Consider the following 27,921-nt stretch of genomic DNA (forward strand, 5'->3'; position numbering starts at 1 on the left):
GCTGCACTCTAGGCCAGGTGCAGAAGGCTGACGGGTCGCTCCAGTGGCCTTCAGGCAAGGACTTGCACATCTCCGCCAGGTGGCACCTTTCACAAAGCCTCTGGGTGGCGGGTGGGCGTGGGCCGCAGCATAGAGCTCAGCCTTGGCTACCAGATGCGGCATCGCTTCTTGGGGTGCATGGGGCTGCCTCGCGGGCAGCGGAATGCCTCAGAGAAGGCGGCCAGGTTCTGTAGTGAGCCCAGGACCCTGTGGACCAGCAAGTCCAAGGTCTGAGATGTGGGGAGAGGACAGGGCAGGGGCGGGCATGCATGCTTGCTGGGGGACCGTACACTTGCCTGTACTTAAGAGGGCTGTGGACGTCAGTCTTGATGGACTGGATGGCAAACTCAGGTCTGTAGGAGCCACACCACACCTAGAGGTGCATGAGTGGCTTGGTTGCTGGCCTGAGGGCTGGAGCAACGCCCTCTACAGTAGAGGCCAACAGATCTTCCCACGTCTGCTGTCTCCTCCCCCAGCTGGCTCCCAATCACCAGCTTCAGTCTTTTTCTAGGAAGCTTGCCAGGCCCACTTGTTCTGGTTTGAGAGTGTGGCAAGCTCATAGTACTTTTGGATGTACCCTATCCTGGGGCCCTCCAAAGCTATGAGAGTGGGGACCAGGACTAGGGGTTACCTGGGCGTAGTTGATAAAGAAAAGCTGGGCATATGTCAGGTTCAATCCCGGCAGTTGCTGATCCTTGCCGCCTTCTGCCAGCCACTGTAGGTAAGCCTGCAAGCACCAAATTGGGGCTCGGTCAAGTCGGGCTTCCAGAGAGCCTCACGCAGAATGATCTGGTTCCAGGACTTTTCCTAGGTGGGTGCCCTACCTCCCCAGTTTAGGGCTGCTGTGTACAAGCCAGCTAATTCTTCTGCAGCCTTCTAATGGTCTATCCAACAGAGCTCTGTGGGACCCTTGGCCATATAGCTGCCACCTGAAGTCCACCCATACGGGCTTCCTGGTATTCGGTGCTCTAGTCCCAAGGCTGTAGCCATGAGTTGCTGAGGCCCATGGTCATGTTGTCTCTACCCTATATACTCATTAGGAGACAAAAATCCTCCCCACACTGGCTTATGTGAGAAATGGGTGAGATGCTAGGTGCACAACCATAGGATTTGGGTCTCTGCTTCCTCCCCATTCCAATGGAGGACTTTTTTTTTAGGACACAGCCCTAGTTTGGGCATTGCCCTGCCATGCTGAGACCACCCCACTTCCCTCTGAGGGCTCTGCTAGGGCCCACCTTATATGCCTGTCGCACACCACCGTTGTCAGCGATGTTCTCCCCTAGGGTGCTGAATCCGTTCACCTGCACAAAAGAGACAGGATGGGTCTGGGGCAGCCTGGCCTCAGCCCTCTCTTGTCCCATGGGGCTGGGTTAAAGGTGCAGGGCCACTGCAGTCCTGGTGACATGCTTACATTCTGGTCGTCGGCCAGGTCCCAAGAAAAGTTGCCGTACTGATAGATCATGCACTCTGACTCTTCTCGGAAGTGCTGGGCCGAGAAGTTACTCCACCAGTCTAGCATGTTGCCGTTCTTGTCAAAGTTCCGGCCTGGTGGCAGCAGAGCACATACACACTGTGGTCCCCCCGGCCCTGCTTTCACTGCCCTCCTGCACCCCTCTAGAAAGTCCAGTTCCATGCTGGGATGTTTAGGCGCTTCCTCCAGCAGCTACAACTCAGGGGTTCCGAGCACACAGCACTATGTTGAGGGTTGCTCAGGGAGCTCCCATGTCATCCCATCCCTACCCTTCAAGTTGGGGCTGGGACTCTCAAATTCAGCTGATTTAAACCCAGGTGAGGGGGGCATATGGCTACCCCTATATGGCCCCCCTGGCTGAGCCACATGGGAAAATCAGCCGAGACGTCATAGATGGTGTCAGGCCCTAAGAGTCAAACAGGGCAGCCCCTCCAGGGATGGAGACCAGTCAAGGCCCCTGTCCAACTAATCTATTGAGAGATTGAATGGATGTGTGTGTGTGTGTGTGTGTGTGTGTGTGTGTGTGTGTCTCACACAAGTGTATCTGTGGTTGGGGCACTCCCACATGCCACTTTACCATTGTCATCAAAGCCATGTGTGATCTCGTGCCCAATCACCATCCCGATGCCCCCAAAGTTCAGAGCCTGTGGTTGGTCCTTGCTGAAGAAGGGTGGCTGGAGAATACCGGCAGGAAACACTGTCCCCGAAAGGGTGACAAAGAGGAACTGTGAGTGGTTACTTCTGTGGGCCAGGCTCAGGCGGGGCACCTCTACTGGGCCTGTCACCTAATGCTGAGGCTTAGCAAGTGGAGGTTAGGACTCCCTACCCAATGTACAGACAAGGAAACGGAGCTCAGAGAGTAAAACAGGAGTGCTAGGTTGATGGCCCATGCCCAGTTTCTTCCCACCCACTGCTGCCTTCTCAAAAAACACCCTCTAATGGTTCCTCTGTGTCCCTTCCAACCTACGAGCCTTGAAGTGGGCCATGGGGCAACGTGAGAGAGACTGGAACCCACTATCCTTTTTGAGATGAGGCTGAGAAGGGTTTCCTGAGCAAAGGTGAGGGGCTGCTCTCTGGCCAGAGAGGCAAGGTGGGCTTACCAATCTGGTTTCTGTTTGGGGAGTAGAAGGCATTGACCACTGCAGCCCCGATGATCCAGCTGTGGCAAAGACTCTGGTCATTTGGAATCCACATCTGCCAGGACCCTCCCTGTGGTCACTCTGCCCTGGCTGACCAGATCCTGCCCTGAAGAGGCCCATGGCATAGTAACCAGCTAGGGTAGTGTCCTAAGCCAATACCAAGGTCTGGTTCCTCTCTGAGGCCCCCGAAGGAAAGGGTGCTAAGGCAGGGGCAGCTTAGGTCTAGTGTCCTCTTTAGCTGGCATCAGGCCAGACTTGAGTAGCCACCCTTAGCCAGTAGGCAAGCTCTGCCTGCCAGGCTAGCCTTGCAGCCACTCCACTCACAGGTTCTGGTCCACCTTTTCCCGAAGCTTCTTGAGGCTCCTCTGGGCGCTGGCCTTGAGGTTCTGGAGCCCATTCTCAAAATACAGATCCTCTGAGAATGACAACTATAAGAGAAAGCTCGTGAGATTGGCACTCTGGCCAAGTCCTCACGAGTGTTAGAGAGAGGGGCTGAGGGTAGGGGTCAGGTCTCAAGACCCACAGGTCAGCCGGCATGTGGCCCTCAGGCTCCTGGAGCAGGTAAGTGTGCTCTGAGCATTTATGTGATTTCCAGAGTTTAGTTTCTCTGGGCCTCCATTTCTCTGTTAGCAGAGTGAGATCAGAGCCACTCTAGGGTGTAGAAGTATGGCTGAGTGAACCACCAAGAGACCAGAAGGATGCTTGACACAGAAGGATGCTTGTCCCCCGGGGTGGTTCAGGGCAGGGGTGCCGGGGCAGGGGCCAAGCAGAGTGCTGAAGGGTACGCACACTGGAGTATTCCTCATCCAGGTGCCTATTTCGTTCTTCCAAGATGTAGTCAGGGTAGCCGATTTGTTCCCGGATGTTCATGGCCTGAGCAGAGGAGGGGCAGCTAGGGTCATCCACCGTGGGAGGTCCCTAGTCCTACATGTTAGCTCTGTGCACTGCTGCGTGGGTAAAGGGGTAACAGACATGTTCCCTCCATTAGCTTGCAGAACCAGACACAAAGGTGGGGGTCTGTATGGGTGCCTGTGGTTTGTCACTGGGCTTAGAAGAGCTTGAATAGGTCCTAGCCTCAGACCACGAAGCCCCCTTCTATTTCCTGGGGATTTCCCACGCATGACACCTGCTCCAGCTTCCCTCCCACTAGGACTGTCTCTCCAGCAGGGGGTCCTGACCACAGGAACTCCCCTTGGGTTTTTACACAGATTGGAGCTCACCCACCTTGTCCTGGGCCTTCTTCTTAGAGTCGTCATCCATCCAGTTCAGCTCATCCAGGGTATCCACAAACACGGATCTTACCTTGTCAATCAGCTCTCTGACCTGGGGGAATGCATATCCTCATGTCCTAGGCAGGCCTAGGGGTCATCATGGCACTCCAGTTTTGGTCTAGGACACCTTTAAGATGAGGTCAGTGTTGCCCTGCCCCTGACTTTCTGGGAGGGGTGTGGCATTGATATGGGGTGACTATTCTGGCTCAGAGTTGGAGCCTCACATGTGGGTTGGAGGCTGGCTTGCCCTGGGCTCAGAACTCATAATACAGTCTGTGCCTTTCCCGGGGGGTCTAACAGGGTCAGAAGCACCAGGGGGCAAGGCTTCTCTTGGTCTTCCTCTGTTCTTGTGGGCACTGGTATTAATGCACATCCCTCTAGGAGTCACTGAGTTGGGAAAGGGAAGAGGGGTTGACTGGCCACAAATGGGTGGGGTGGTGGTGAGGGAGCTGGTATCTATGCCAGGAGGCTGTCCCGGGTGAGCCTGAGAGCTGCCACGGACAGTGCCCACTTGAAGTTAGAGTTACACACCATGTTCTTGCTGTTCTTGGAGAAGGCTTGCTTAATGTAGAGGGAGCCCACGGCGCTCTCCATGTTACTGTTGACATAGCTGACACACTCCCGCCAGCGCACCTCCTCCACGGTTGTGCCGTACAGCGCCTGGTGTGTTTTTTTATTCATTCATTCACTCACTCACTCATTCTATCCCATGTACCAATGCTTAACTTTCCCAGGTCATGTATGGGGCCCTGAGCTTATGAGGCAGGCAGTTCCTCCCACCACTGGCTTCAGGATACCTGGCGGGGGACACAGGATGACTCAGACGGGATGCTGGCTGTGGACATGCGAAGACCACTGTGTTGTTTTGAGGTAACTTGTCTTTACTCTGGGAAAGCTAGGGTCCCACTCAGACCCTGTCCTTACCCTCTGGACCTGGTGGCCTGCCTGGACACTACCCAAAGATTATCCTAGTCTCTTTATGTCTTGAAAGCCAAAGTGACCTCTATTGAACAACTCCCTACCCTGCCTGGTCCCCTCCTCTGGTCATGCTTGGTTTTCCACAGCCCAGGCTTCTGCTTTGTTGGCTTCTGACTGTCGACTGTCTACCAGGCTCTTGTTGCAGACCCCAGTGACGACAATGCATGAAATGAATGACGAGGCACTCACCTTGCGATAGTTCACCCGTGCTTCTTTGAATCTCTGGCTCAGGCTGCTGATGCGATCTAGCACCAGGCGCCAGACCAGGTAGTTCTGCATGGTACTAGAGGAAGCAGAGGTGACATGGGACAAGTCAAGGGAGGAGACACAGGTTAGCCAGCAGGTTCTAGACCAAGCAGGGTTCTAGATTCTCTAAGAATTAGCTTGTTTATCCCTCATATCCTTAGGGTGAGGCACCATGGACACAAAAACTGAGCCTCTGTGTCCCTCACACCTGAGAAGTACTTGGTGGCATCCTCCCCTGAAAGCAGGAACTGTGTGGGGTGTGTGTATGGTGTTTGTGGGGGGGCAGCAGGGGCAGAGTTGCGGTGGGAACGTGCCCCAGTCTCACCGTGCTGAGAAAATGTCAATGATATCCTCCAGGTTCTCCAGGTAGGGGATGCCATAGACCACCACCTCCTCATCTGGTAACAGATCGATTTGGACAGAGGACAGCACACTTTGTATGAAGAGGGTCCAGTTAAACCCCTAGAGAGAGAGAGAGAGAGAGAGAGAGAGAGAGAAAGAAAGAGAGAGATAAGGAGAGAGAGAGAGGTGGGTAGTCCTTGTGCACCTAAGAAACTCAGCTCCCCACTGAAGAGCATTGGAGAAACAGGTGAGAAAGGACTGCTAATAAGAATCAGGACAAAGGGTGACAATTTCCTCAGAGCTTGTGGGCTGTGAAATTGCTAAGAGTCTATTGCAGAATATCTGAAAATTACATGTAGTTGGCGAAATTACTGGACAAACATGATTTATCAAAAATGACCAAAGTAGAAAATATGATAGCCTTACATGCTACATAAGTTGGGTAGTTGTTTAATTTAATTTTTTAAAATCACTTATGCTGAGAATTGAACATAAGCCTTGTGAGTGCAAAGGCAATGCTCTACCACTAAACTCTACTAGCCCCATAGTAATTTTTGTTCTCGGTAAATAGTCCACACTGCTGAGCTTAATGGTGTACTTTAATTACTTTGAAAAAAATGTTTTGAGACAGGGTCTCTAATCAGGCTGGCCTTGAACAAGTTATGCATCGAGAATGCTCTTGAACTCTGTGTGTGTGTGTGTGTGTGTGTGTGTGTGTGTGTGTGTGTGTGTGTGTGTGTGTGTTTTGATTTTGTTTTTCAAGACACGGTCTCTCTGTGTAGGCCTGATTGTCCTGGAACTTGCTCTGTAGACTAGGTTGGCCTCAAACTTAGAGATCTGCCTGCCTCTGCCTCCCAAGTGCTGGGATTCAAGTTGTACGCCACCATGCCAGGCTTGAACTTATGGTTTAATTAAAAGATTTAGTTTTTCTTATATGTGATGTGTGTGTCTGTGGGTGCCATTGAAGTCAGAAGAGAGCACTGGATCCCTGGAGCTGGAGTTACAGGTGATTGTGAGCTGCCTGATGTGGGTGCTGGGAACTGAACTCTGGTTGTCTCAAAGTGCAGGTTCTTAGTTGTTGAGCAATCTCTCCAGCCATGACCTTCCAATCTAGGGACAGGCATGTGAAACACGAGCTAATGTCTTACCCTTTTGCATAGCTATGGATCCAAGTGCTTATTGATATGTTCTGGTCAGGAGGAAGGGGCTGAAGGCCCAGTCACCTACTTGTGACCTGGGCCCTGTCCCACCCATGGCCTCTCTCTGACATGGCCTTTTGTTGCAGCTGTATCCTGCCCTGCAGAGGAGGCCTGTTTGTCCCAGGGCAGCAATGGATGTCCCCCTGGAATTTTTTGCTCATTTAAAGGCATTATCTGCCTAGGTGCCAGCCATATTGTCCCTTTAAGGTAGGAGTAGCTGTGTGGGGATTAAGTACTACTCGAGTAGGTTGGGGCTGGGCCTGGGTGGGTGCCTGGGTCTCACCTTCAGATTAAACCTGTCCTGCAGCTCCATCAGGTCCATCCTGTGGTACAGGGCAGTGACATCATGCCTATCCTCCTGGGGGACTGTAGCCTGTGTGGGGACCAGGCGTCACACGGTGTGGCACTCAGCGCCTAGCCCGAGCCTCCCAGGGCGGCCCTGCCTCACATTGGCCAGATGTGTCTCCAGCTCTAGCACCTGTGCCATTTCCTTCTCCACCAGGTTTTTGTCCTTGGGCAGGTTCAGGTCTTTCCTCAGCATGGTGGCCACTGACGTCATGAACTGCAGGTAGGCTTCCCGCACCTGGGCCAAAGGACGATGGATGGAGCTGGGCGGCTTTGGCCACCTTGGCCACCATGGAGCACTCTGTGGGGGTGGGGGTGTGGTGTGACATGGAGTGGGCCCTGGAAATTTGTCCCTCTAGCCTCCTCAACAGGCTCTCACATGGACAGCACAGAATGCAGCGCGGACACTCTCCATACCATATCCAGCTGCCGCTGCCATCGGGATCCCACTGCAGGGACAAGCCTGCATGATGGTCTTTTGTATTCTGTGGTCTGGGTCTACTCCCTAAACTTGGTATGGAGTCACATGCCTGGCCATGCCACACAGCTCAGAACCAAGCTCTGGTCCCAACTCCTTTTCACAGAAATGACTGACCCATGCTTAGGTCTCTGTGGGTGGGGACAGTTTTTCAGGGCTGCACAGTGCCAAGTTGGCCTCCACAGGTGCTTAGTAACTCTTCAGCCATTGGTGCCAGGGGGAGGTCAGACTGCCCCAGCCATGATTGGACCATGAGGTGGGAGATTGGCTCTTCAAGATGTTTGTCTCATCCAGTTGGGCATCCTTCCTCATACCCGTTCTCGGAGGGGATCTCCCCATTCTAGCTGAAGCTGGCACCTAGCTCTTTTAGTTACTAGATTGGACTGGGGGGCACACATGTGAGTTGTGGGTATGTCCCAGGTCCTAATTTTCTATATCCTGCTACCATCCTTTCTTCTGGTTCCACCCATGCATCTGTCAAACATCAGGCAGCTCAGTGCCTGCTAGTACCTACAGCCCTACTGTGAGGGTCATTCCTGCCTCCTGCCTTTTCCTACCCTGTTCCTGGCCAGAAGTCTTTGCTGTCCCTGCCTTCTTTCTCCCATCCCATCTCTTTCTTCTACCCTGACCATCTCAGGCTACTCCACAGTTGACTTCTTTCACAGATGCAGGAGCAGACTTTGCAGATCAGGCTCAGGCATGGGTGAGCCAAGTTGAGCGGACTGTCTGTCCAGATAAGCTCACTCACCTCAGGGCTGACACGGTGTGAGAACTGGGTGTCCGTGTTTGTGTCCCCAGTGCTCAGTGCCTGGCACAAGTGCTTACCAGGCTGGTTGCAGCGTGCATGGCTAGTGGACAAACAGGAGTGCCAAGCCACAGTGGGGGCCAGGATATGTGAAGGGAGCTGCATTTGACATGGGCCTTGAGGCCCCTTGCTTACCCTTTGGTTGTTGCCGTCGCTGAAATAGTACTCCCTGGATGGCATACCCAAGGTGGGCTGGTCTATCTGGAAACACAGAGGGTGTGACTCCTGGCAGGTGGTGGGGATCTCTGCAGCCTGGCTGAGGCGGGCAGCAGACCCCTTCCCCCAGGATTGTGCCTGGTAGAACACTGGCTCCCTGTGGAAAGCAAATGCTTCCAAACCCAAGCCTTTCCCTGACAGAGAGGGGCTGGGTGGGACACAAGTCCCCACAGGAGGGACTCATATCACAGCCTGCTCAAAGTGGCATCTGTGTGTGCTTCTCTGACCCTCCTGGCTCCTGGAGGCCTCCTGCCCAGGCGCCAAAGACCTCACTATGGTCAAGAAGCAGGCTAAGCACAGAGCCAATCTTCAGAATACAGAAGGACTGTGAGGTCCCATGGGAGCCCTGCTTAGCACAACTCACATTGCAGACTAAGCCATGGACAGAGAACACATGCACTGGGCTCACAGATCCCTCCAGCCACCACCCTATCTGTCTCCCTGCTCTGGTGAGAAGTTCAGAGTTGGGCTCAGGGACCCTGATGGCACTGATCCCCACACTACCCACTGAGGGTGTTGCATACATAGATGACATGCCGGCTGGAGTTCTGGTCGTCGTTCCAGATGAAGAGGTCGATGAGCACGCGCCTGTTGAACTGCGAGTTCAACACAGCCAACTGCCGTTCCAGCTCCCACCTGGGGCCTGAGGAGTCAGTACCACGATGGAGACCAGCTAGCCCCTCTCCAGACAGGGCACTGCCTCCTATGCATAGCATTCTGGGGGTGTAGGGAGCCCTGCGTGCTCAGGTACTGAACTCACTGTGAGACTCTGGGGACTGAGGGACCATTCTTCAAAGGTCCATAGCGAAAGAGTGACTGAGGGAGTCACCATGTGTGGATGGAGGAGATGCCCTATCCCAGGCATCGGCCCTGCCCCTGGGTCGGGGCAGGCCACAGTCTGAGGGCTAAATAGGGATAGGAAGCCTGGTGTCTAAGATACTAGGAGGGATGCCCCAGGGCAGAGCTTCAGGGGACCAGCCACAGTGAACACTCATCACAGATGCCACTGACTCCCCAGTGTGGAGCCTAAGCCAGCTTTGTTTCTGGGAGGAATGAGCCTCTTGGGGCTTCCTAAAAGCAGTTAGTTAGCCTTCGGGCAGTGGTGGTGGTGAGTAGCTTTTCCCTGAAGTCTGCAAACTTGCCTGTACTTACCCATGGTCTCAGTCCACTTTTCCATGGCCACAGGCCAGCCTCCTACGACATCTAAGATGTCTAGCAGGGGCTGAGAGTCTCTCTTCTCTATCACACCTGAGAAAGGAAGGAGTACATGCTTATGCAGAATCTGGTGGCTCAGGGCACATGCCCAGGACACGTCTGCTTCACAGGCTCAGCTTTAGCTCAGGGGTTGCCAGTGAAGCACACAGTTCCCTGGGGTCAAGGTAGATGGGGATTTGGTAGCTGGCAGCATGTGAGCAAGCCTAGGAAAGGAGGTGTTTGGGTAGGAGTGGGGCCACACAGGGGCCATGCAACTTGCTTCGGTAACATGATGGCAATCTAAAGGCATAGGCTAAAGTCCAGAGCAGGGTCCCTCTAAGGAAGTTCTTTCTGAAAAGAAACTTGGGACGACTTCAGACAGAGACTGAGTGCAAAGGGCATATCCAAAAGTCACCATAGATACAGAGGAGGACCCTCAGATGATAGGGCAGTATTTCAGAGCTGGCAACAAGAAGGGCCTGATGCCCACTGTCACAGCCCGGGTCAGGGCTGAGGGACCACGGGGAATGGTTCAGTGGAAAGGCACCAGATGAGTCTGAGGGTACCAGCCTCAAGATGGTGTGGGTGTGTGTTAAGAGGAGGCTTCCCATGGGGTTGGACAGTGGCATATCTGGCTTTCTCTGTTTGGGCTTAATTTGGAAAGTAGGACAAAGTTAGAGAAACTGGTGGTCTTAGATGAAGCCCCAGCTGCTGGTGTCAAATGGAGCAGGGTTCTGTGCAGCTGCTGGGCTGCTACTGTGGCTAGTGGGCTGGAGGCCAAGGAAGGGGCTCAGGGTTCTGTTCACATACTGCTGTCATCCCGCCTTGGTTACCCAGCCTTTCAGGCAAGAAATTAAGTAAACGCAAGAGTCCAGAGGAAGTTGTCTGCACCTTGTGGGTATTGGCCACATGATTTGTGGTGATTAAGACAGTGTTGGGGTTTCAATGGAGATAGTCTCATAAAACCACAGTTCTCCTGAGTCCCACTGTCGGTACACAGGAATCAACCTCAGACCTCTAGGGCATTCCTAGGTCCCAATCCGGAAGCTCAGCAGACAGGGGTGGTATCTTTGGACAATGTAACCACAGGCTAGGGTTACAAAGCCCAAAACACAGGGCAACTGGTAATGAGCCAGGCCACAGGAGGCACAGCACAGAGATACTTTGTATGTGTCCTGCACGACCCTCACCACTCCCCATGGTGTTTCAGTGTGCTGGTGTAGTGCTGGAGCTGACTGGGCTAGTAGGCAGCTCGACTCACTTTCATTCATGCAGGAGCGGTACAGTGTCTTGGCTTTCTCCACAGCCGGCCGGTCCCTGACAGAGGAATCCTCCAGCACCCCTGTGGGCAGAGGAGAAAGCTTAATAGAAGCTGAGGTGACTGCTGGGGCCCTGGTCAACAACTCATGTCTACTGTAGCCCTTGGCCCCTTCTGGCCCTGGGCAAGCATCCTCACAGTCACAGCCCACTCCAACTCCCAGTCAGTGATGTTTTCACTGACCCAGCTGCCTAGGTGTCTGGCAGGAACCCACCCACGGCTCAGTGATGCCTCTATGCCCCCAGATGGCGACCACTCTTCACCTTTCAGGATGACCTCCAGCTCATCCCTGAGAATGTCAAAGACGCTGTATCGGGAGTTGGTCTCGGGGATCACATGACGCCGCAGCCAGCCTCCACAAGCATACTGGTAGAAGTTGTCGCAGGGTTTCTCTGATGAGTCCATGTTCTGGAGGATTCGGGAAGCTGTTTATCCAGAGTGGGTGGAGATAGGAGGGGGGAGGAGACCCTGAGTTGTGGACATCTTGACATTGTCTCTGAGTCTGAGAGACAGTGTCGCTCCTTTGGGGACAGTTTGTCTGAGATTTAATTTCAACTGTTAACTTGCTGGCAGATACTAACTTGCTCTTGGGCGAGTTAGTCATGTTCCCTGAATCACAGGGAGGCTAGAAACATTGGAAGATTTGCCCAAATGGCTTCAAGGACTAGGGTCGCCACTTAAAAGCTACAGGACCTTGAACCCTCCTATCTTCTCCCTCCTGAGGACCTGATATTGGAAGACAGTTCCTGTTCATAGGAAGGGCCCAGCTGTTGGCCCTGCCCTCTAAACTGTCAGCAGGACCCTGGCCTCCTGGCATAACCCTTCTGCCCCATGCAGTCCCCGTGGCCCTCTCACTCCCCAGGTACTCTGTCCCTTTATTTTTTATGAAGCAACAGCTGTGTCCTAAGATCTTGAGCATGTTGGTGACAGAGGCCTGCACTATGAGCTCAAAGTACTGCTGACTTTGCCCCTAGTTTGGGGCTTTTGCAGCTGGAGACTTCAAAGAAAGCAATCACAGTGAGGCTCCAGGGCACACTCAGACAGGAATACCAAATTCTGTGTATCTTCCCAGGTCTCTCCCCACAAAACTTTTGTCTGTTTTTGCCTCCTGCAGAGGGCAGTCTGTGGCACCCAATTTTAAGACAGAAGTCTGGGGAGAAAATACAAAATAAAAAAAGATATCCTTTAATTTTACATTGTTTCCTATAAACTTAGGAGTTCTGGGGTCTCTGCAACCTGACCTGTGTGAGAGGCCTGTAAGTGAGAGCCAACCTCAGCCTAACAGGGCTGCTCAGCTTGGCTTCAGCCCTGGGACAGCACTGTGGCCGCCCTAGGGGAGGAACTCACCTGCCATCACGCAGCCGGGGGTGATACAGACGTCATTTTTGTCCGATAACTCGCTGATGGCTGGAGGAGCAGAAGGAGGAGTGTGAGGTGTGGAGACTTGGAAGGGATGGTTCAGAGGCTTGGGCACATACTGTGCAGGCAGGCGAGAGGGCCGAGGCCTGGGAGGGCTTGGTGAGGCACAAGCTGGGGTAGGTGTGGCAAGCTATAGCAAGGGCAGGGTAGATGGGGTGGGCCTCCATTCTCCCCCATCCTCCATGGACACCTCCCCGGTTGGACCCCCAAGTGTGAATTTTACCTACAGCCGTGACCTGGGATCCCCTTTAAGTTCTCTGACTCCACTGACCCCCTATTGTGGCCCAGAACCCTCAGGACTGAGGTTGCTCATGGCAACCTCTTACCTTGCTGTCCCACCAGCACTAAGGTATTATACTTCCCCACTCTGACCTTACCCTGTAGTCAGTGCACAGAAAGGTGGAGTCAGGCAGGCCTCATTGGTGGCACCCAGCTGTGCCCAGACATTCTACATACAACAGGCACTGGAGACTGGTGTCCCTGTCCATATCTTCTCTTCTCCATCCCCTCCTCTACTCCCTGCCATCTGTGTGACCCTCCCCGTGGCAGGCCCAGATGCTGAGCCCACCTCCTCAGGGCTGCCTGGTGGGGAAGGCAAAGGCTACCTCCTCAGGGCTGCCTGGTGGGGAAGGCAAAGGCTACCTCCTCAGGGCTGCCTGGTTGGTGGGGAAGGCAAAGGCTACCTCCTCAGGGCTGCCTGGTTGGTGGGGAAGGCAAAGGCTACCTCCTCAGGGCTGCCTGGTTGGTGGGGAAGGCAAAGGCTACCTCCTCAGGGCTGCCTGGTGGGGAAGGCAAAGGCTACCTCCTCAGGGCTGCCTGGTTGGTGGGGAAGGCAAAGGCTACCTCCTCAGGGCTGCCTGGTGGGGAAGGCAAAGGCTACCTCCTCAGGGCTGCCTGGTTGGTGGGGAAGGCAAAGGCTACCTCCTCAGGGCTGCCTGGTTGGTGGGGAAGGCAAAGGCTACCTCCTCAGGGCTGCCTGGTTGGTAGGGAAGGCAAAGGCTACCTCCTCAGGGCTGCCTGGTGGGGAAGGCAAAGGCTACCTCCTCAGGGCTGCCTGGTTGGTGGGGAAGGCAAAGGCTACCTCCTCAGGGCTGCCTGGTTGGTAGGGAAGGCAAAGGCTACCTCCTCAGGGCTGCCTGGTGGGGAAGGCAAAGGCTACCTCCTCAGGGCTGCCTGGTGGGGAAGGCAAAGGCTACCTCCTCAGGGCTGCCTGGTTGGTGGGGAAGGCAAAGGCTACCTCTTCAGGGCTGCCTGGTGGGGAAGGCAAAGGCTACCTCCTCAGGGCTGCCTGGTTGGTGGGGAAGGCAAAGGCTACCTCCTCAGGGCTGCCTGGTGGGGAAGGCAAAGGCTACCTCCTCAGGGCTGCCTGGTGGGGAAGGCAAAGGCTACCTCCTCAGGGCTGCCTGGTTGGTGGGGAAGGCAAAGGCTACCTCCTCAGGGCTGCCTGGTGGGGAAGGCAAAGGCTACCTCCTCAGGGCTGCCTGGTTGGTGGGGAAGGCAAAGGCTACCTCCTCAGGGCTGCCTGGTGGGGAAGGCAAAGGCTACCTCCTCAGGGCTGCCTGGTTGGTGGGGAAGGCAAAGGCTACCTCCTCAGGGCTGCCTGGTTGGTGGGGAAGGCAAAGGCTACCTCCTCAGGGCTGCCTGGTTGGTAGGGAAGGCAAAGGCTACCTCCTCAGGGCTGCCTGGTGGGGAAGGCAAAGGCTACCTCCTCAGGGCTGCCTGGTTGGTGGGGAAGGCAAAGGCTACCTCCTCAGGGCTGCCTGGTTGGTAGGGAAGGCAAAGGCTACCTCCTCAGGGCTGCCTGGTGGGGAAGGCAAAGGCTACCTCCTCAGGGCTGCCTGGTGGGGAAGGCAAAGGCTACCTCCTCAGGGCTGCCTGGTGGGGAAGGCAAAGGCTACCTCCTCAGGGCTGCCTGGTTGGTGGGGAAGGCAAAGGCTACCTCTTCAGGGCTGCCTGGTGGGGAAGGCAAAGGCTACCTCCTCAGGGCTGCCTGGTTGGTGGGGAAGGCAAAGGCTACCTCCTCAGGGCTGCCTGGTGGGGAAGGCAAAGGCTACCTCCTCAGGGCTGCCTGGTTGGTGGGGAAGGCAAAGGCTACCTCCTCAGGGCTGCCTGGTTGGTGGGGAAGGCAAAGGCTACCTCCTCAGGGCTGCCTGGTTGGTAGGGAAGGCAAAGGCTACCTCCTCAGGGCTGCCTGGTGGGGAAGGCAAAGGCTACCTCCTCAGGGCTGCCTGGTTGGTGGGGAAGGCAAAGGCTACCTCCTCAGGGCTGCCTGGTTGGTAGGGAAGGCAAAGGCTACCTCCTCAGGGCTGCCTGGTGGGGAAGGCAAAGGCTACCTCCTCAGGGCTGCCTGGTGGGGAAGGCAAAGGCTACCTCACCTCGTTTTACAACCGTCCTCTCTTCCTGGGAGAAGCGCAGTCGGCTAGTTAAGAGGGGCAGCTGCTTCCCTGGGGAGAAACACAGTGCTCAGCCTCCTCCAGGAACCACCCCGCGGAGCCTGGCGATCTGGTCATGTCAGCGCTGGTGTCTGTTTGTGCAGTGCTGTGGGCTCTAGTGCTCACCACACAGTGAGGGTTGGGAACTGAGACGGGGGCGGGGGGGGCTATGGAACTTGGTGTCTAGTTATCATCTCATTTACCCCCTTCCTCCTCCTCCAACTTCCTGCTAGGCTTGAGTGGGTTAGGGGAAGGGGCCCCCTTTCTTGCTATTCCTATCTTCTTGTCCTTCTGGAACTACCCAGGCTCTAGCTGTCTTCCTTGGCTGTGCTTATGGAAGGCTGTTCTTGCAGTCTTAACCACAGGAATAAATAGGCTAATTTAGGGGAATCGTGTCCTTGTAGGCAGGGAACCTCCCTAGCGGCAACCTTCACCTGCCAACTACTCTGACTGCCTGCTGAAGGTTCAAGCCCACCCTCATGGTCGCTGCCTCTCCACCGCTTGTGTGGAGGGAAGCTGCTGAGCTTGGAAGTCTTCAGGACCTGGAGTGGGGTTTGGGAAAAGAGCGGATTAGGTTTGGTCATCTTCAGATCTGGCATGTGGTGTTAAGGCTCCCCACAGTCAGACACACAGTCCCATGGGGGGGCGGATAGGGATACAGCATCTGCTTGGCCTGCTGGCACAGTCAGCACAGAAGGGGCTGGAGGCACCAACAATGGGGACTCCTCAGGGCTAGGCAATGTAGAAGGCCATTTGTTCTACACATGAGGATGTTACAAACCAGACCTGACTTGGCTATGATGTCAGTGTGGGCTCTTTTACCCCTTCACCCCCAATCTGATAGTGCCATTGAGGGACATCTTTCAAGGGGCAATCTGAGCTCCAGGGACAAGAAAGCTGACTCCTCAGGTCTGCAATGGAAATGAGAGGGGAAGGGTAGGGGTGGGGTCCTCAAGCTTTGGCTGCCCTGTAGGGAGGGGTGTGCCCATCTCAAAAGCAGAGTCTGGGGGTGAGATACTGGACCTTGGACCTCACAGAGTCACACCTCCAGTGAGAGGACTCGTGACTGGGAGGAAAGTGCATCTACAGCCTCAGCACAAATCTTTGAAACTGGCGCGCTTGACACTGCAAGGAAGATATGGACACAGAAGCACAAAAGGACAGGATTCTAGGCGTGAAGTCCTTCCCTTCCCACGGAAGAGTGACCAGGCCAGAGTACATACAGGAAGGGGGGCCCTGCTGTGAGGCCTATCTGGATTGGAAGTGTGCTTCCATCTACCGTGTACTGGGTGCACGTGTGTGGGCTGCCATGAGGAGACAGGATCTCGGGGAGCCTGTGGCAGAGAGTGTATGTTCCCACCTATCCTTGCTCACATATCCTTCAGGGAGTTTGTGGTGATGCCCACTGGCAGAGAAGGAGAACAGAGAACACTTCTAGCCCCCAGTGAAGCAGGTTAGTGCTGTCAACGATCAAGAAAGAACCTTGTAGATCAGGGGTGTAGCTTGGTTAGCAGAGTGCTTGCCTAGCATAAGTGCACAAAGCTCTGGATTCCATCCCAAGCACCACATGAGCCATGTGTGGCACCCTCAGTTATACAGTATGAGGCCAGCCCCCTGGGATACATGAAACCCAAACATTTCTAGGCATGGTGACACAAACCTCTAATCCCTAGCATTGGGAGGCAGAGACAGGTGGATCTCTATAAGTTTCTGGCCAGTCAGGACTATCTAGTAGGACCCTGTCTAAAAACAAACAAACCAGACAAACAAACAAGCAAGCAAACAACTCCCCCCAGAAATCCCCCCAGTAAAAACAGGTTACAGAGATGACTCTTGCAGAGGACCTGAGTTCAATTCCCAGCAACCACATGGTGGCTCACAACCATCTATAATGAGATCTGGAGCCCTCTTCTGGTGTTCAAACATGCAGACAGGATACTGTATACATAATAAGTAAATCTCATAAAAACCAAACCATTTGGGAACTCGACTGCATAATTTGTGGTAGTGGGGGACTGTGTTCGCACTCTCCCCTGGGGGGAAGAAAACCAAAATAATAAAAACAAAACCTCAAACCCTAACCAAGACAAATAAAGAAACCAAGATGGAACCCCATATGGTCAAAGGGAGGGGACTCTGGGGTGACCCCACTTTTAGTGGTGGCAGTCTGTGCAGTGGCTGTAGTCACCAGGCTAGCGTCTTGCAGGAGAGGCGGAAAGGTGCAGAGAAGTGCCCAGTGAAGCACCATGTGGAAGCCACAGGAAAGAGCAGCATGAGAAGTGAGGTCACTGAGAGTGTGGAGATACTCAGGACCACTCAGGAGACAGGCGTGGGAGGATCGGGAGTTCAAGGCTAGCCTCTCTACATAGACAGTTTAAGGGTACATGAGATCCCCTCTCTCAGAAAAACTGAGGAAACCATGTCATAGGCGTCACAGTCATTGAACCCCACAAAGGAAGGTATTTGTGTCAGCACATGCCAGTCAGCAAGATGATCCAAACCTCAACAAAGCATGAAGGGAAGAGAAGAAAATGAGTGGAGGGGGCAGCGACCAGAGCCACACACGGCAGTCTCAACTGTTTAGGAGGCAGAGATGGAAAGATTTGCAAGCTCAGGGCTGGCCTGGGCTACATAGCGAGACCCCAACTTGGAAAGAAATGGAAACAACACAAGACTCTCTGGCCTAAAGCCACAGGTAATGAATGGCTAGAGTGGATGGGATTCCAGGAAGGATCCAATTCCCTGGACATCCCCTGGTGTTTGTTTAGGCGACTTCTATGGTATTCAAAGACAGGAAAAAAAAAAAAAGCCTTGAGGCTTGGGAGGTGGCTTGGTGGGCAAGCATTTGCCATGCAAGTAGTTTGGATCCCCAGCACCCGAGTAAAGGCCAGAAGGTATGATTGCCCACCTACATTCCCAGTGCTTTCTAGGTGGCGACATGGGGTCTCTGGGGCAACCTGCCTAGCTATGTTAGCTGAACCTGTAAGCTCTGGGTTCAAGTGAGAGGCCTTGCCTCAACACTAAGGTTTAGAGTGATTGAAGAAAATACCCTAATGTCTACCTCTGGCCTACACACACACACACACACACACACACACACACACACCACATCATACATATACGAGAGAGAGAGAGAGACAGAAACAGTGACGGAGAGGCAGACAGACAGACAGACAGACACACACACATCACACATATACAAGAGAGAGAGACAGCGACAGTTATGGAGAGACAGAGACACACATCATACACACACACACCACACACATATATATGAGAGAGAGAGAGAGAGAGAGAGAGAGAGAGAGAGAGAGAGAGAGAGAGAGAGACGGAGAGACAGACACACAGGGCACACTACAACGATGGAGAAAACTCATGTTCTCCTGTGGTTACATAATCTGCTAAGTGGTTTAAGAGGAGAGTGAGTGTGGTGCGGCCAAGGAAATTCATCCTGAGAGTCATCATGAAGCTGTGCCAAAAGGGAGCATCTCAAGATACCGGATGGAAACAAACCCATGTTCTCAGAGGGAAACTTTCTCCACTTACATCACACAGAAGGCCAAAGACAAAGCCCATGTGGACGTGAATTTGTGTTTATGAAAAGAAGGTGTCCATGCAGTAGGAAGAAAAAAGAGTAGAGCCTGGAGGAGTTCAGACACCGGGCAGACACTCTGCTCTCCAGGAGAGGAGCGTGACTAGCTAGGATGCTGTACCTGGATGAGGTTCCCTCAACACAGAGGTGCTCAACCTGAGTCTGGCTTGGATCAACCTGACCTCAGCCAAGGCCAGATATTGGATAATTGTTTTGGGCACCTGGGTGTTGGGGTGTTTTATGGGTATCTAAGTGACACAGAACATAATATACTTTTGAAGCACTCTAAAGAGATGAAATAATTGAAAACAAACAAGGAGAAGTTAAAAATCAATTTGAAAAAGAATCAGCTGTAAATGCTAGAGACAAAACCATATGGGACAGTGAGATGGTTCGGTGGGTCAAAGTGCTTGTGTGAATCCAAGGACCTACCGTGGAAAGAAGCAACTCCTGCAAGTTGTCCTTGTCCTATGTGGCATGCATCTGACTGCACTCACATATGCCTCTCTCTCCTCTCTCTCCTCTCTCTCTCTCTCTCTCTCTCTCTCTCTCTCTCTCTCTCTCTCTCACACACACACACACACACACTAACAAATACAAAATAAACATTTTAAAAGGAAAACATATAGTTGAAAGTTTATAAACAATTGCAAACCCAAAATTGCCATTCAACCCAGCTGAAAAGAGACTTAGTGGGCTTGAATGATGCTCTGTGGAATTTAGCAGGAGTGCAGGGCAAAGCTACGGACAGAAACTATCACAGAAAAATTGAGCATCAGAAAGGACAGACTGAGAAAAAAAGTGAGACTATAAGCAACCAGAATTTTACTTCATTAATTTATGTATTTATTGTTTGTGTATTCATGTGTGGGGAAGACATATATGCACATGTGTGTGGAGACCAGAGGTCAATCATGTTGTTTCTCAGGGACCACCCACCTTGTTTTTTGAGATGGGATTTCTCGGTGGCAGGGGATTCACCAAGTCTGATAGGATAGACTGGCTAATGAGCTCCAGGGTTTCACCTGTCTTTGTCTCCCCAGTAGTAGGCTGTCAAGCATGTGTCACCATGCCTGGCTTTCCTATCTAGGGACCGAGTTCAGGACTTTGTTTGCACAACAAACACTTTACTTACTGAGCTCTCTAACAGCCCTGTTAGTAGAATTTTAGGAGGAGTGAATAGAGGTAATATAGGAGAGACAGCGTGTGCGTGTGTGTGTGTGTGTGTGTGTGTGTGTGTGTGTGTGTGTGTGTGTGTGTGTGTGTGTGTGTGTGTGTGTGTGTGTGTGTGTGTGTGTGTGTGTGTGTATGTGTTGTGTGTGTGTGTGTGTGTGTAAGTGATCGCATTGTTTGGATGAAACAATGAAGATGTTGATTTCCTTAGCCTTTTATTTTTTAAATGATTTGTTTTCATTTTATTTCGTTGGTGTTTTGTCTGCATATATGTATCTGCGTGAGGGTGTCAGATCCCCTGGAATAGGAGTTAGAGACAGTTGTGAGCTGCCATGTGGGTGCTGGGAATTGAACCCTGATTTTCTGGAAGAGCAGCCAGTGCTCTTAACCTGTGAGCTATCTTTCCAGACCCTCCCTAGCCTTTTATTAAGTTAAATATGTACCTGGAATTTATGAGAGAAGTTCTATTTTGATATCAAAATCAACAACAGATTGTCATTTCCTTCTTAGAAAACCACAACAAAAGCCAGACAACCCATTTAAAACAATCACTCTAATTTTTGGATCTTACCCAAGATTCATCCACAAGATGAGGGAAATGACATTTTGGACTTCTTGGTCCAGTTTTGGAGAGAGATAGGACACACAGGTGGTTTTACCCTTGATAGGATCTGGGAGAGATGTTTCAAACAAGGAGTAGGAAGAACTCAGTTGACCACCCCGTGTGGGCATGCGTCTGTTTGGAAGGCTGGGAGTCCTTGTCTTTGAGAGCATCCATGCATGCCCAAGTCCACTCCATAAACCTTAACCAACTGCCTGCAGGACTGAGGAGCATCTGGGGGGGGGTAGGAGGAGAGGGGAGGGGGGAGGGAGGAGGGGAGAGGAGAGGAGAGGAGGAGAGAGAAGAAAGAGGGAGGAGAGAGAGGCTTCCAGCTTCTGCTTCCAGTTTCCAATGATGGCAGGCAGAGGTCAAGAAAGACTGAAGACCCAGCAATGAATCTGCTGCTTGCCTGGACCCTTTCTGCCCCTTTCTGAAGTAAGCAAGAGCTGTACACTGTTGAGAAAGATAAACCTCCACCTTCATGGGCCAGGTGAACAGCTTGGTTCTGCAAGAGGTTGGGAATAAGACTCTATGCCCGTGGGAGGACAACCCCTCAAGAGCCCAGGAGCCCAGACCCACCTCAAGCTGGCGTCTGCTACCCCCACAGAACAGGGAATCCAGCAAAAGCCACCTTCAGCCAACATGGGAACAGAGGCAGTGACATTGTGGCAATACTCCTCTCTGAGCCTCAGATTCCTGAGCCTGTTGCAGACCCCACAGAGAGCTTCTACCCTCAGCCCAGGACTAAACAGCAAAAGCAGAGTGGCCTACCACAGTGTGCTTGTCTGCTTCTGTTTCTGCTTCTGCCAGAAAGGGGTGGGGTGTTTATCATATTAGGGGTGGGGTTTTATTAATTATACCAGGAGTGGGGATTTCAAGTAACGGCACCAAGTTATCACGGTCTGAAACCATATCCAGAATAAACCTTTAATCCTTTAAAGTCATTTATCTTGAGTACTTGGTCACAGCCCTGGAAAACTGACTGACTCAACTTCAGCTTGAGGGCTGAGGATGTGGCTTTACTTGTGCAAAATTAAAAGCTGTTTACTTTTAAAATTTGATATTAAAGAAGAGAACAAAGAGGTCAGGAAAATGATTTTAGCAGTTAGAGATGTATATTGTAGAGGCTTTCATCTAGGGTGATCTTATCCACTACTTTTCCTGACAAAGAGCAACTTTGGAGACAAAGGGATCATTTTAGTTCACAGAGGGGACCACCATGGCATGGCAGCAGGAGTGTGTGGCTGTCCTGCCATTCAGGAAGCAGCCTGATCACATTTCGTTTGCAAACAGGAAGCAGTGAAGGAGAGAGGGAAGTGGGGCCAGGCTCCATAACCTTTCCCACAGTGCCACCAGGTGGAAACCAAGTGTTCAGACACATGACCCTATGTCAGGCATTACAAATCTGAAGCACTACAAGACTAAACCGATGTTCAAGCTGCCTGTTACACTCTGGATAACCAGCGAACTATTTTAAAGGCACCTGTTAAATACAGGTGTGGGGGTGTACCCCTGTAATTCCAGCACTTGTGGGGTAGGGATGGAAAGACCAGAAGTTCAGGGTCATCCTTGACTATATAGCAAGTTGGGAGTCTAGCCTGGGCTACATGAGATCTGTCTCTCTCTTTCTCCCCAACCCCTGCCCTGCCACAACAAACACACAAAAAGCAGATGGCTTTTTGAAATGGTAAAGACAAGCCTTACACAACAATCACTAGACAGAAAAAGGAACCGTCAGGAGAGTTATGAATGACGATACCCAGACAGTAGCAAATTTTCATAGTTCAGATGTTAAAAACATATAGACTAGGGTCTGCAGAGTTGGTTCACTGGTTAACAACACTCACTGCTCTTGCAGAGGACCTGAGTTCAGTTCCCAGCACCTACATGACTGTTCACAGCCTCTTGCAACTCCAGTTCCCAGAGTTGACACCTCTTTTGGCCTCTGAGGGTACTTGCACTGACGTATGCACATATCCCTTCAGATATACATAATTAAGAAAAAGATAAGTATTTAAAAATGCACCATGAAATATATAAATGACGAGTGTGGATTTCAGCAAAAGCTATGCAGACATTTATATTGGTGGTGGGGGCTTGGTGTCCACAAGCGAATCTACCTTCATACAGGATGGAACGACAACCATTGATGGGATCAGAGGCAAGACTGACATCTTGTTATTAAATTTGATAACGAGCAACATGATGGGCATTTTTCTAAACATTCCTGATGTGTCAAGTCTTCAAACCCACGTATGAGCCTCTCATGCATGTACTCCTATATAATTTGATTTGCAGGTCAGGATCAGAGACATCATGGAAATTACCTGAGGTCACACAGCTGGGGCAGGAGCTGGAATTCCCACCTAGGCTGTATACATCTGGGAACAGATGTGCATACCGCCTCAGGCCCTTCATGTCCTCACCGAGTAACAGGTAGAAGAGCCCAAAGATGAGCTGCAGACGCCAAGGTCACAGCCCAGGTCCAGGCAGGAAGTACGTTCCTGGCAGGCTCTGTCTCACCTCCTCATCTTTGCTGCTCAGCCAGGAAAAGAGCTCAGATGTGAACAAGTGGGCAAGGCAGCGCACCAATGAAAGTTGGTTTACAAAGACAGGCGGGGGCCATGGTGAGCCAACCTGAATATGGCGAATATGGCTGCTTGTGAAGAGGATTCTGGATGAGCATGGATGAGGGCACACTAGTGAGCTATTGAAGAAAGTATCTGACTTCCAGGGGCCAGCCAGATGGCTCAAGAATAATGACACTTGTTGAGAAAGCCTGGAGACCTGAGTTTGATCACTGGAACCCATGTAAATGTGAAAAGAATCAACTCCAAAAAGCAGACTTTGACCTCCATACCTATGCCACACATACCCCACCCCACGCACACAAAATAAAATGGACGTTCAGGGGGGAAAAGGTTTATTTATAATTTTAACCTAGCAAATAAAAGAAAACATAAGAGTAACTATCAAAAGGCTAAAAAAAAGTTTCAAGCAAATTGAGGGGGAAAATAGCTCAGCTTGAACAAAGGCAATAAAAGATGACGCTGCATCAGAAACACAAGGAACACTGTAGACAAAAGACACATTCTGGTGATTACAGGGGACACAAATAAGGAAAATCTTCCCAGGAAAAGGCAAGCTTGAAACCCAGCCGTCATGGCTTCAAGAGAAACAGCCAAGCAGCACACGGAAAACTTCCAGAGGAGAAGAAAGTGAAAATACTGGCATTCAATCCTCCAGACCCACATAGTGGAAGGCAAGACTGGTTCCTACAAACTGTCCTCTGACCTTCACATGTATGTCAGCCCCCCCACCCACTACACAAATAAAGTGTGATAGAAAAATTGTAAAAAAATGCTTTGTTTTTATTATTTTATTTTTATGTGTATGTGTGGTTTTGCTTATATGTATGCCTGTGTACCACATGTGTGCCTGATGCCCGTGCAAGCCAGAAGAGGTTATGAGATTTCTTGGAACTAGAGTTACATATGGTTATTAGCTGCCATATGGGTGCTCAGAACTGAACTCCTGACTTCTGAAAGAACAGCCAGTGCTCTTAACCACAGAGCAACCTCTCCAGCCCCCCCTTTAAAAAAAGGAACAGAATCCAGGGTTAGCATTGTTTGTAAGATCACTGTAACGATATGTAGTGGACTGATTCTGTATGTATATCTAAATATAAAACTTCAGGGGCAAAGAACTCACACACAAGCAATAAAAATAAATAAGTCATATATACAATTGCATAAGTTTATGAAAACCAAGTTTGTAGTTTATGGCTATTTTTTTGAAGGAGAGTGTTTGAGGAAAACACCCAGAGTCCTCTTTTTTTGAGATTTTATTTTATGTGTCTACACCTAGGGCTAGTATAATAGCATTATCAATGTGATAGGATCTGGAATAACCTTGGATAAGAGCTTCTTGTGCATGCTTGTGGGGAATTATCTTGACTAAGTGAGGTGTAAAGGGCTGACCACTGTGGGTGGGACCATTCCCTAAGAAGGTATCCCAGGACGTAGAGAACGAAGACAATGAGTTGAACACAGCATCCACTGATCTCCTCTGATGTCTTTAAGACTCCTGCATCTTGACAAATACTTTCTTAGTTTGCTTTTTTCAGAGTATTTTATAACAACAACAGAAACATCCCTAAGAAGGCTAACCTCAGGCAAGCGCCAGAAATCTCACCAGACCACCTTCAACTGAGTTTCTGAAAATTGTGCAACTGACCCAGAGGTTAGTAAAATTTAAAATGGTAACATAGGGCATATGGATATAGAAATGAAAGAGGAAACAGGAGCTCACAAATCAGAAACAACAACAATATTAATAAAAATCCTCCAAACAGAAACAGAAAATATTTAAAAATGGATAATACAAAATCATCCATCTGCCCAATCCTTACTGAAGTCCTGGGCTGAAGCCCAGGTTAGCTGTGGGGTCATTCCAGTGGCCCAGGAGCCCTGGAGGAGGAGGAAGTAAAGACTGTGGGCTCCCTAGTGGAGCCCATAGACCTTGGATGTCCCAGAAGTCATACTACTTGAAGGGTGAAGGGAGAGCCAGGCAGGGAGAAGACAGACAGAGTGACAGAAGAGGCAGACGCACATCTCCCCTCCCCACTTCTACCTGGGGGTTGGTGGTGGGGCCATGAGGCCTGTTCTCTGGAGGCCTCAAAATCAGGTGTCGTGGGACCAGGGAACCTCAAACAAAGGTCCCTGGGGCCTTGGGCTCCACTGGGCACTTGGGCCCTGTCATTCCTGCCCTTAGAGTTGGCTGCACTTGTCAAACCATGCAGGAGGACCTAGGGAGCAGGGGCCACAGTGGCCACATGGGCCCTTGAAGGCAGCCCTGGGTGGAATAGACCCTACTTGTGTTCCCCAGCTGTCCCTCATCGGGAGCTACCTGAGGGAACATTCAGGCTCTGGTGCCCTGGTGTTAGAGCCAGACCAAAGGTGACAGCATCACTTAGAGACATGGCAGGAGTGTAGGAGTGGACCTTCCTTCCCCTGCATGTTTATCCCCCTGCCCCTGGCTCAAAGGGGATGAAGGGCTTTGAGATCGCGGGACTGCTGGGCGTCCAGGTGCCCCATCCAAAGGGAGCACCCTAGTCCTACATGTGGTCCCTTTAGGAAGAGGTCAGCCTGTGTAAAGCAGTTCTCGAGACACCCAAGGTCTACCCAAAGGGCAGTCCTAGCTACACCTCCACTTTCCTGGATCCTCAGGCTAGCCCCTTCCTTCAAACTTGCAAGAAGCAAGAGCCTGTATCAGAAGCCGGTGGGTCATCCTGACTGGCACCAGGTGAGACAGCTGGAGGGGCCGACCCCCTTAGCTCAGGGGCTTGGGCTCCTGCTGCTGGGCCACCTGGGAACTGCAGCAGCCACTCTGCCAGGCTGGGTTGCCGACTAGAGAGGGGCTGGCCCTGTGGGGCGGGGGACCTGTCTGCCGTTTGCAGCATCCTTGAGTCCTGCCGAGGCAGAAGGGGCGGAGGCAGAGCCTGCAGCTGCCGCTGCTGCGCCAGCAAGCCAGGACAGAGCTTTCTGGATGGGGTCGCTGGGTCTGCGCAGGTCAGTGTCCCTTCCGTGGCACCTCTGGAATCAGCAGCATGGCCCTCGGAGCGGGCAGGGGGGCCCTGGCAGACCCCTCTGCCCCACTCTGCAAGGATGGGTCCTCTCAGGGGCATGTAAAGGTAGGGGGAAGGTGAGGGGGCAAGGTGTCCTTACCTCTGCTGTAGAGGACACCCAGGGCCACTAGGGCTCCCATCAGCAGGAGCAGCAGCAGCAGCAGCCCCCCCTCCAGGAAGCCTGAGAGCTTCTTTCCAGGCTGGTCTGCTTTCTCCACCATCCCCAGTGGGCTCTCCGACTTCCTCATCAGCCGGTTCTGGGTGGAAAGCACACAGCTGAGCACTCCAGGCCAGGGACAGGAGAGGCAGCTGGAGCTTGAATGCCCTGACCACACTGGAACTGGTGCTTTTGGGGACGCTGTGTCCTGGTCTCTGCCCTTAAAGCTGCAAACTGTGCCTGGAGTGCCCTGGTTTTGGGGTTCACAGGGGTCCCCTGAGTGCCCAGGGAACCCCTGTGTAGAAGGGAGACCTGGTCATCAGGTCATGACGACCATCGATTCTCCAAGTCAGTTTCTCTTTTGTTCCATTGTCTGATATGGCAGGGACTACCTGGTCCTGAGGCTACCCTGCTCATGGCCTGAGGTCTGCATGCTGGACCCAGGAGGCTCAGCCTGGGTATCCACTGGCCTCTGCAGGGGAGCCTGCTTGGGTTGTCTGTGCCCAAGAGTTCCTGGAGTTATGGGCCTGGAAGCTGGATCAGGGAAGGCGGCTCAGGCCCTGAGCTCCTGGCCTGTCTTTCCACTGTTCCTGTTGCAATCCAGGAGTTTCAGAGGTGGAGGGGGGGCGTTGGAAGGGTGAGAATGTGTGTGGGCACCAAGCAGGTCAAGAGGGAATCAGCAGCTTGAAGCCTCTCCCCATTATCCATCGGGTTGTGAGTAGATCTGGTCATCCCCTTCACCTTGTCACTACGGGGCAGACATTTTTTTCTGAGCCACCATGAGGTGGACAGTAGTGGAGGACACATAAGGTTGGTGGCAGGTTGCTGTTGTGACCAGGACAGGTGGCTGGGTAGGGATGGCTGCAGGACAGGCACAGGTGACTGTCAAGGTTCCTGGGTTGGTGGGTGCTCCTATGAGCCTCAGTTGTGCCCCCATTCCCTGGGGATCTTGGTACCTCTTTATACATCATCTTCCAAATGGGTCAGCCTGGCAGACCTCACTAAGTTGGCATGGCTGTTTATGACACGGGGTAGAGTGGGATTGGCCCCAAGCCCCACTTCCTGCTCCTTGGCTGTCAGTTAACTGTCTGTCTCTTGGTTAACTTGGACAGAGTTAACCGCTCTCTCTCTTGGTGCTCACAAATCCAGCACTTCTGATTCATCTGGTTGCTCAGACCATGGCTGCCTGGCCCTTTGCACATCCACAAGACCCCTGCTTTTCTCCAGACAGTCCCATTGTCAAGTCTGTTCCTCAACTTTCAGTTCTGTGGGAGTCTGGCCTTGGCTCCTTCCTATTGCCCCTAGTTTGTTCCAGGCTGCCATCTGCTTGAGTTGCAGCCCGACCTACTGAAGGTGTGTCCCCTTTTCCATCTCCTTAGGTCAGAAGATGTCACTCTCTAACCTTCTTGGAGCAGTAGTTCCTGCTGTCATCTCAGGACACTGTGGGCCTGCCACTTCACAATGTGCCCTCCCATCCTTCTTTATCTCCTCGAGCCACTTTGTCAGGATGCCAATCTCCCAGTCCCTAACTAAGGGGGAAATGGAGCCTGAAAGATGGGGTCTTCCCCGACTTGGCTTTTGAGTTCAACCAAGCAACCTTAGTTCCTCCTGTTCTGTTATCACACAGTTCTACAAAACCCAATGTTCTTATTCATGTCATACTTATGAGAGTGCCAGCTCCCCAGGACTGGGCCTCCTGCGTCTTCATGTGGGCATCCACAGCACCAGTTGAAAAAGTGAGTGAAGGAGTAAATGAAGCAGTGTGCGGCCAACCCTGCAGGACAAGCCTGGGGCTGGCTAGGCCTGGTCTTTGCAGCTCGTGTGTCCTACACCTGTTCTAACTCCGAATGTATTAGCTAATTCTCTGCATCCTGCTGGCT

At 52.2% G+C, this 27,921-nt stretch overlaps 1 protein-coding gene across 1 annotated transcript; it reads right to left on the reverse strand.

The window, feature by feature from the left end:
- Positions 1 to 146: 146 nt before the first annotated feature.
- On the reverse strand, positions 147 to 26,132 carry Mmel1 (membrane metalloendopeptidase like 1). The gene is made up of 23 exons (XM_027398495.2): positions 25,985 to 26,132; positions 14,836 to 14,904; positions 12,389 to 12,448; positions 11,305 to 11,466; positions 10,985 to 11,065; positions 9,682 to 9,777; positions 9,054 to 9,172; positions 8,449 to 8,514; positions 7,134 to 7,268; positions 6,969 to 7,058; positions 5,470 to 5,606; positions 5,088 to 5,181; positions 4,452 to 4,580; positions 3,874 to 3,972; positions 3,439 to 3,522; positions 2,974 to 3,077; positions 2,611 to 2,669; positions 2,088 to 2,207; positions 1,451 to 1,584; positions 1,275 to 1,340; positions 671 to 766; positions 336 to 412; positions 147 to 246 (listed from the first exon to the last, which is right to left on the reverse strand). The coding sequence occupies exons 1-23, from the start codon at positions 26,130 to 26,132 to the stop codon at positions 147 to 149; spliced, it is 2,325 nt and encodes a 774-aa protein (XP_027254296.1).
- Between the last annotated feature and the right edge of the window lie 1,789 nt (positions 26,133 to 27,921).

Source organism: Cricetulus griseus, chromosome 2, assembly GCF_003668045.3.
Source record: "Cricetulus griseus strain 17A/GY chromosome 2, alternate assembly CriGri-PICRH-1.0, whole genome shotgun sequence".
Lineage (NCBI taxonomy): Eukaryota > Metazoa > Chordata > Mammalia > Rodentia > Cricetidae > Cricetulus > Cricetulus griseus.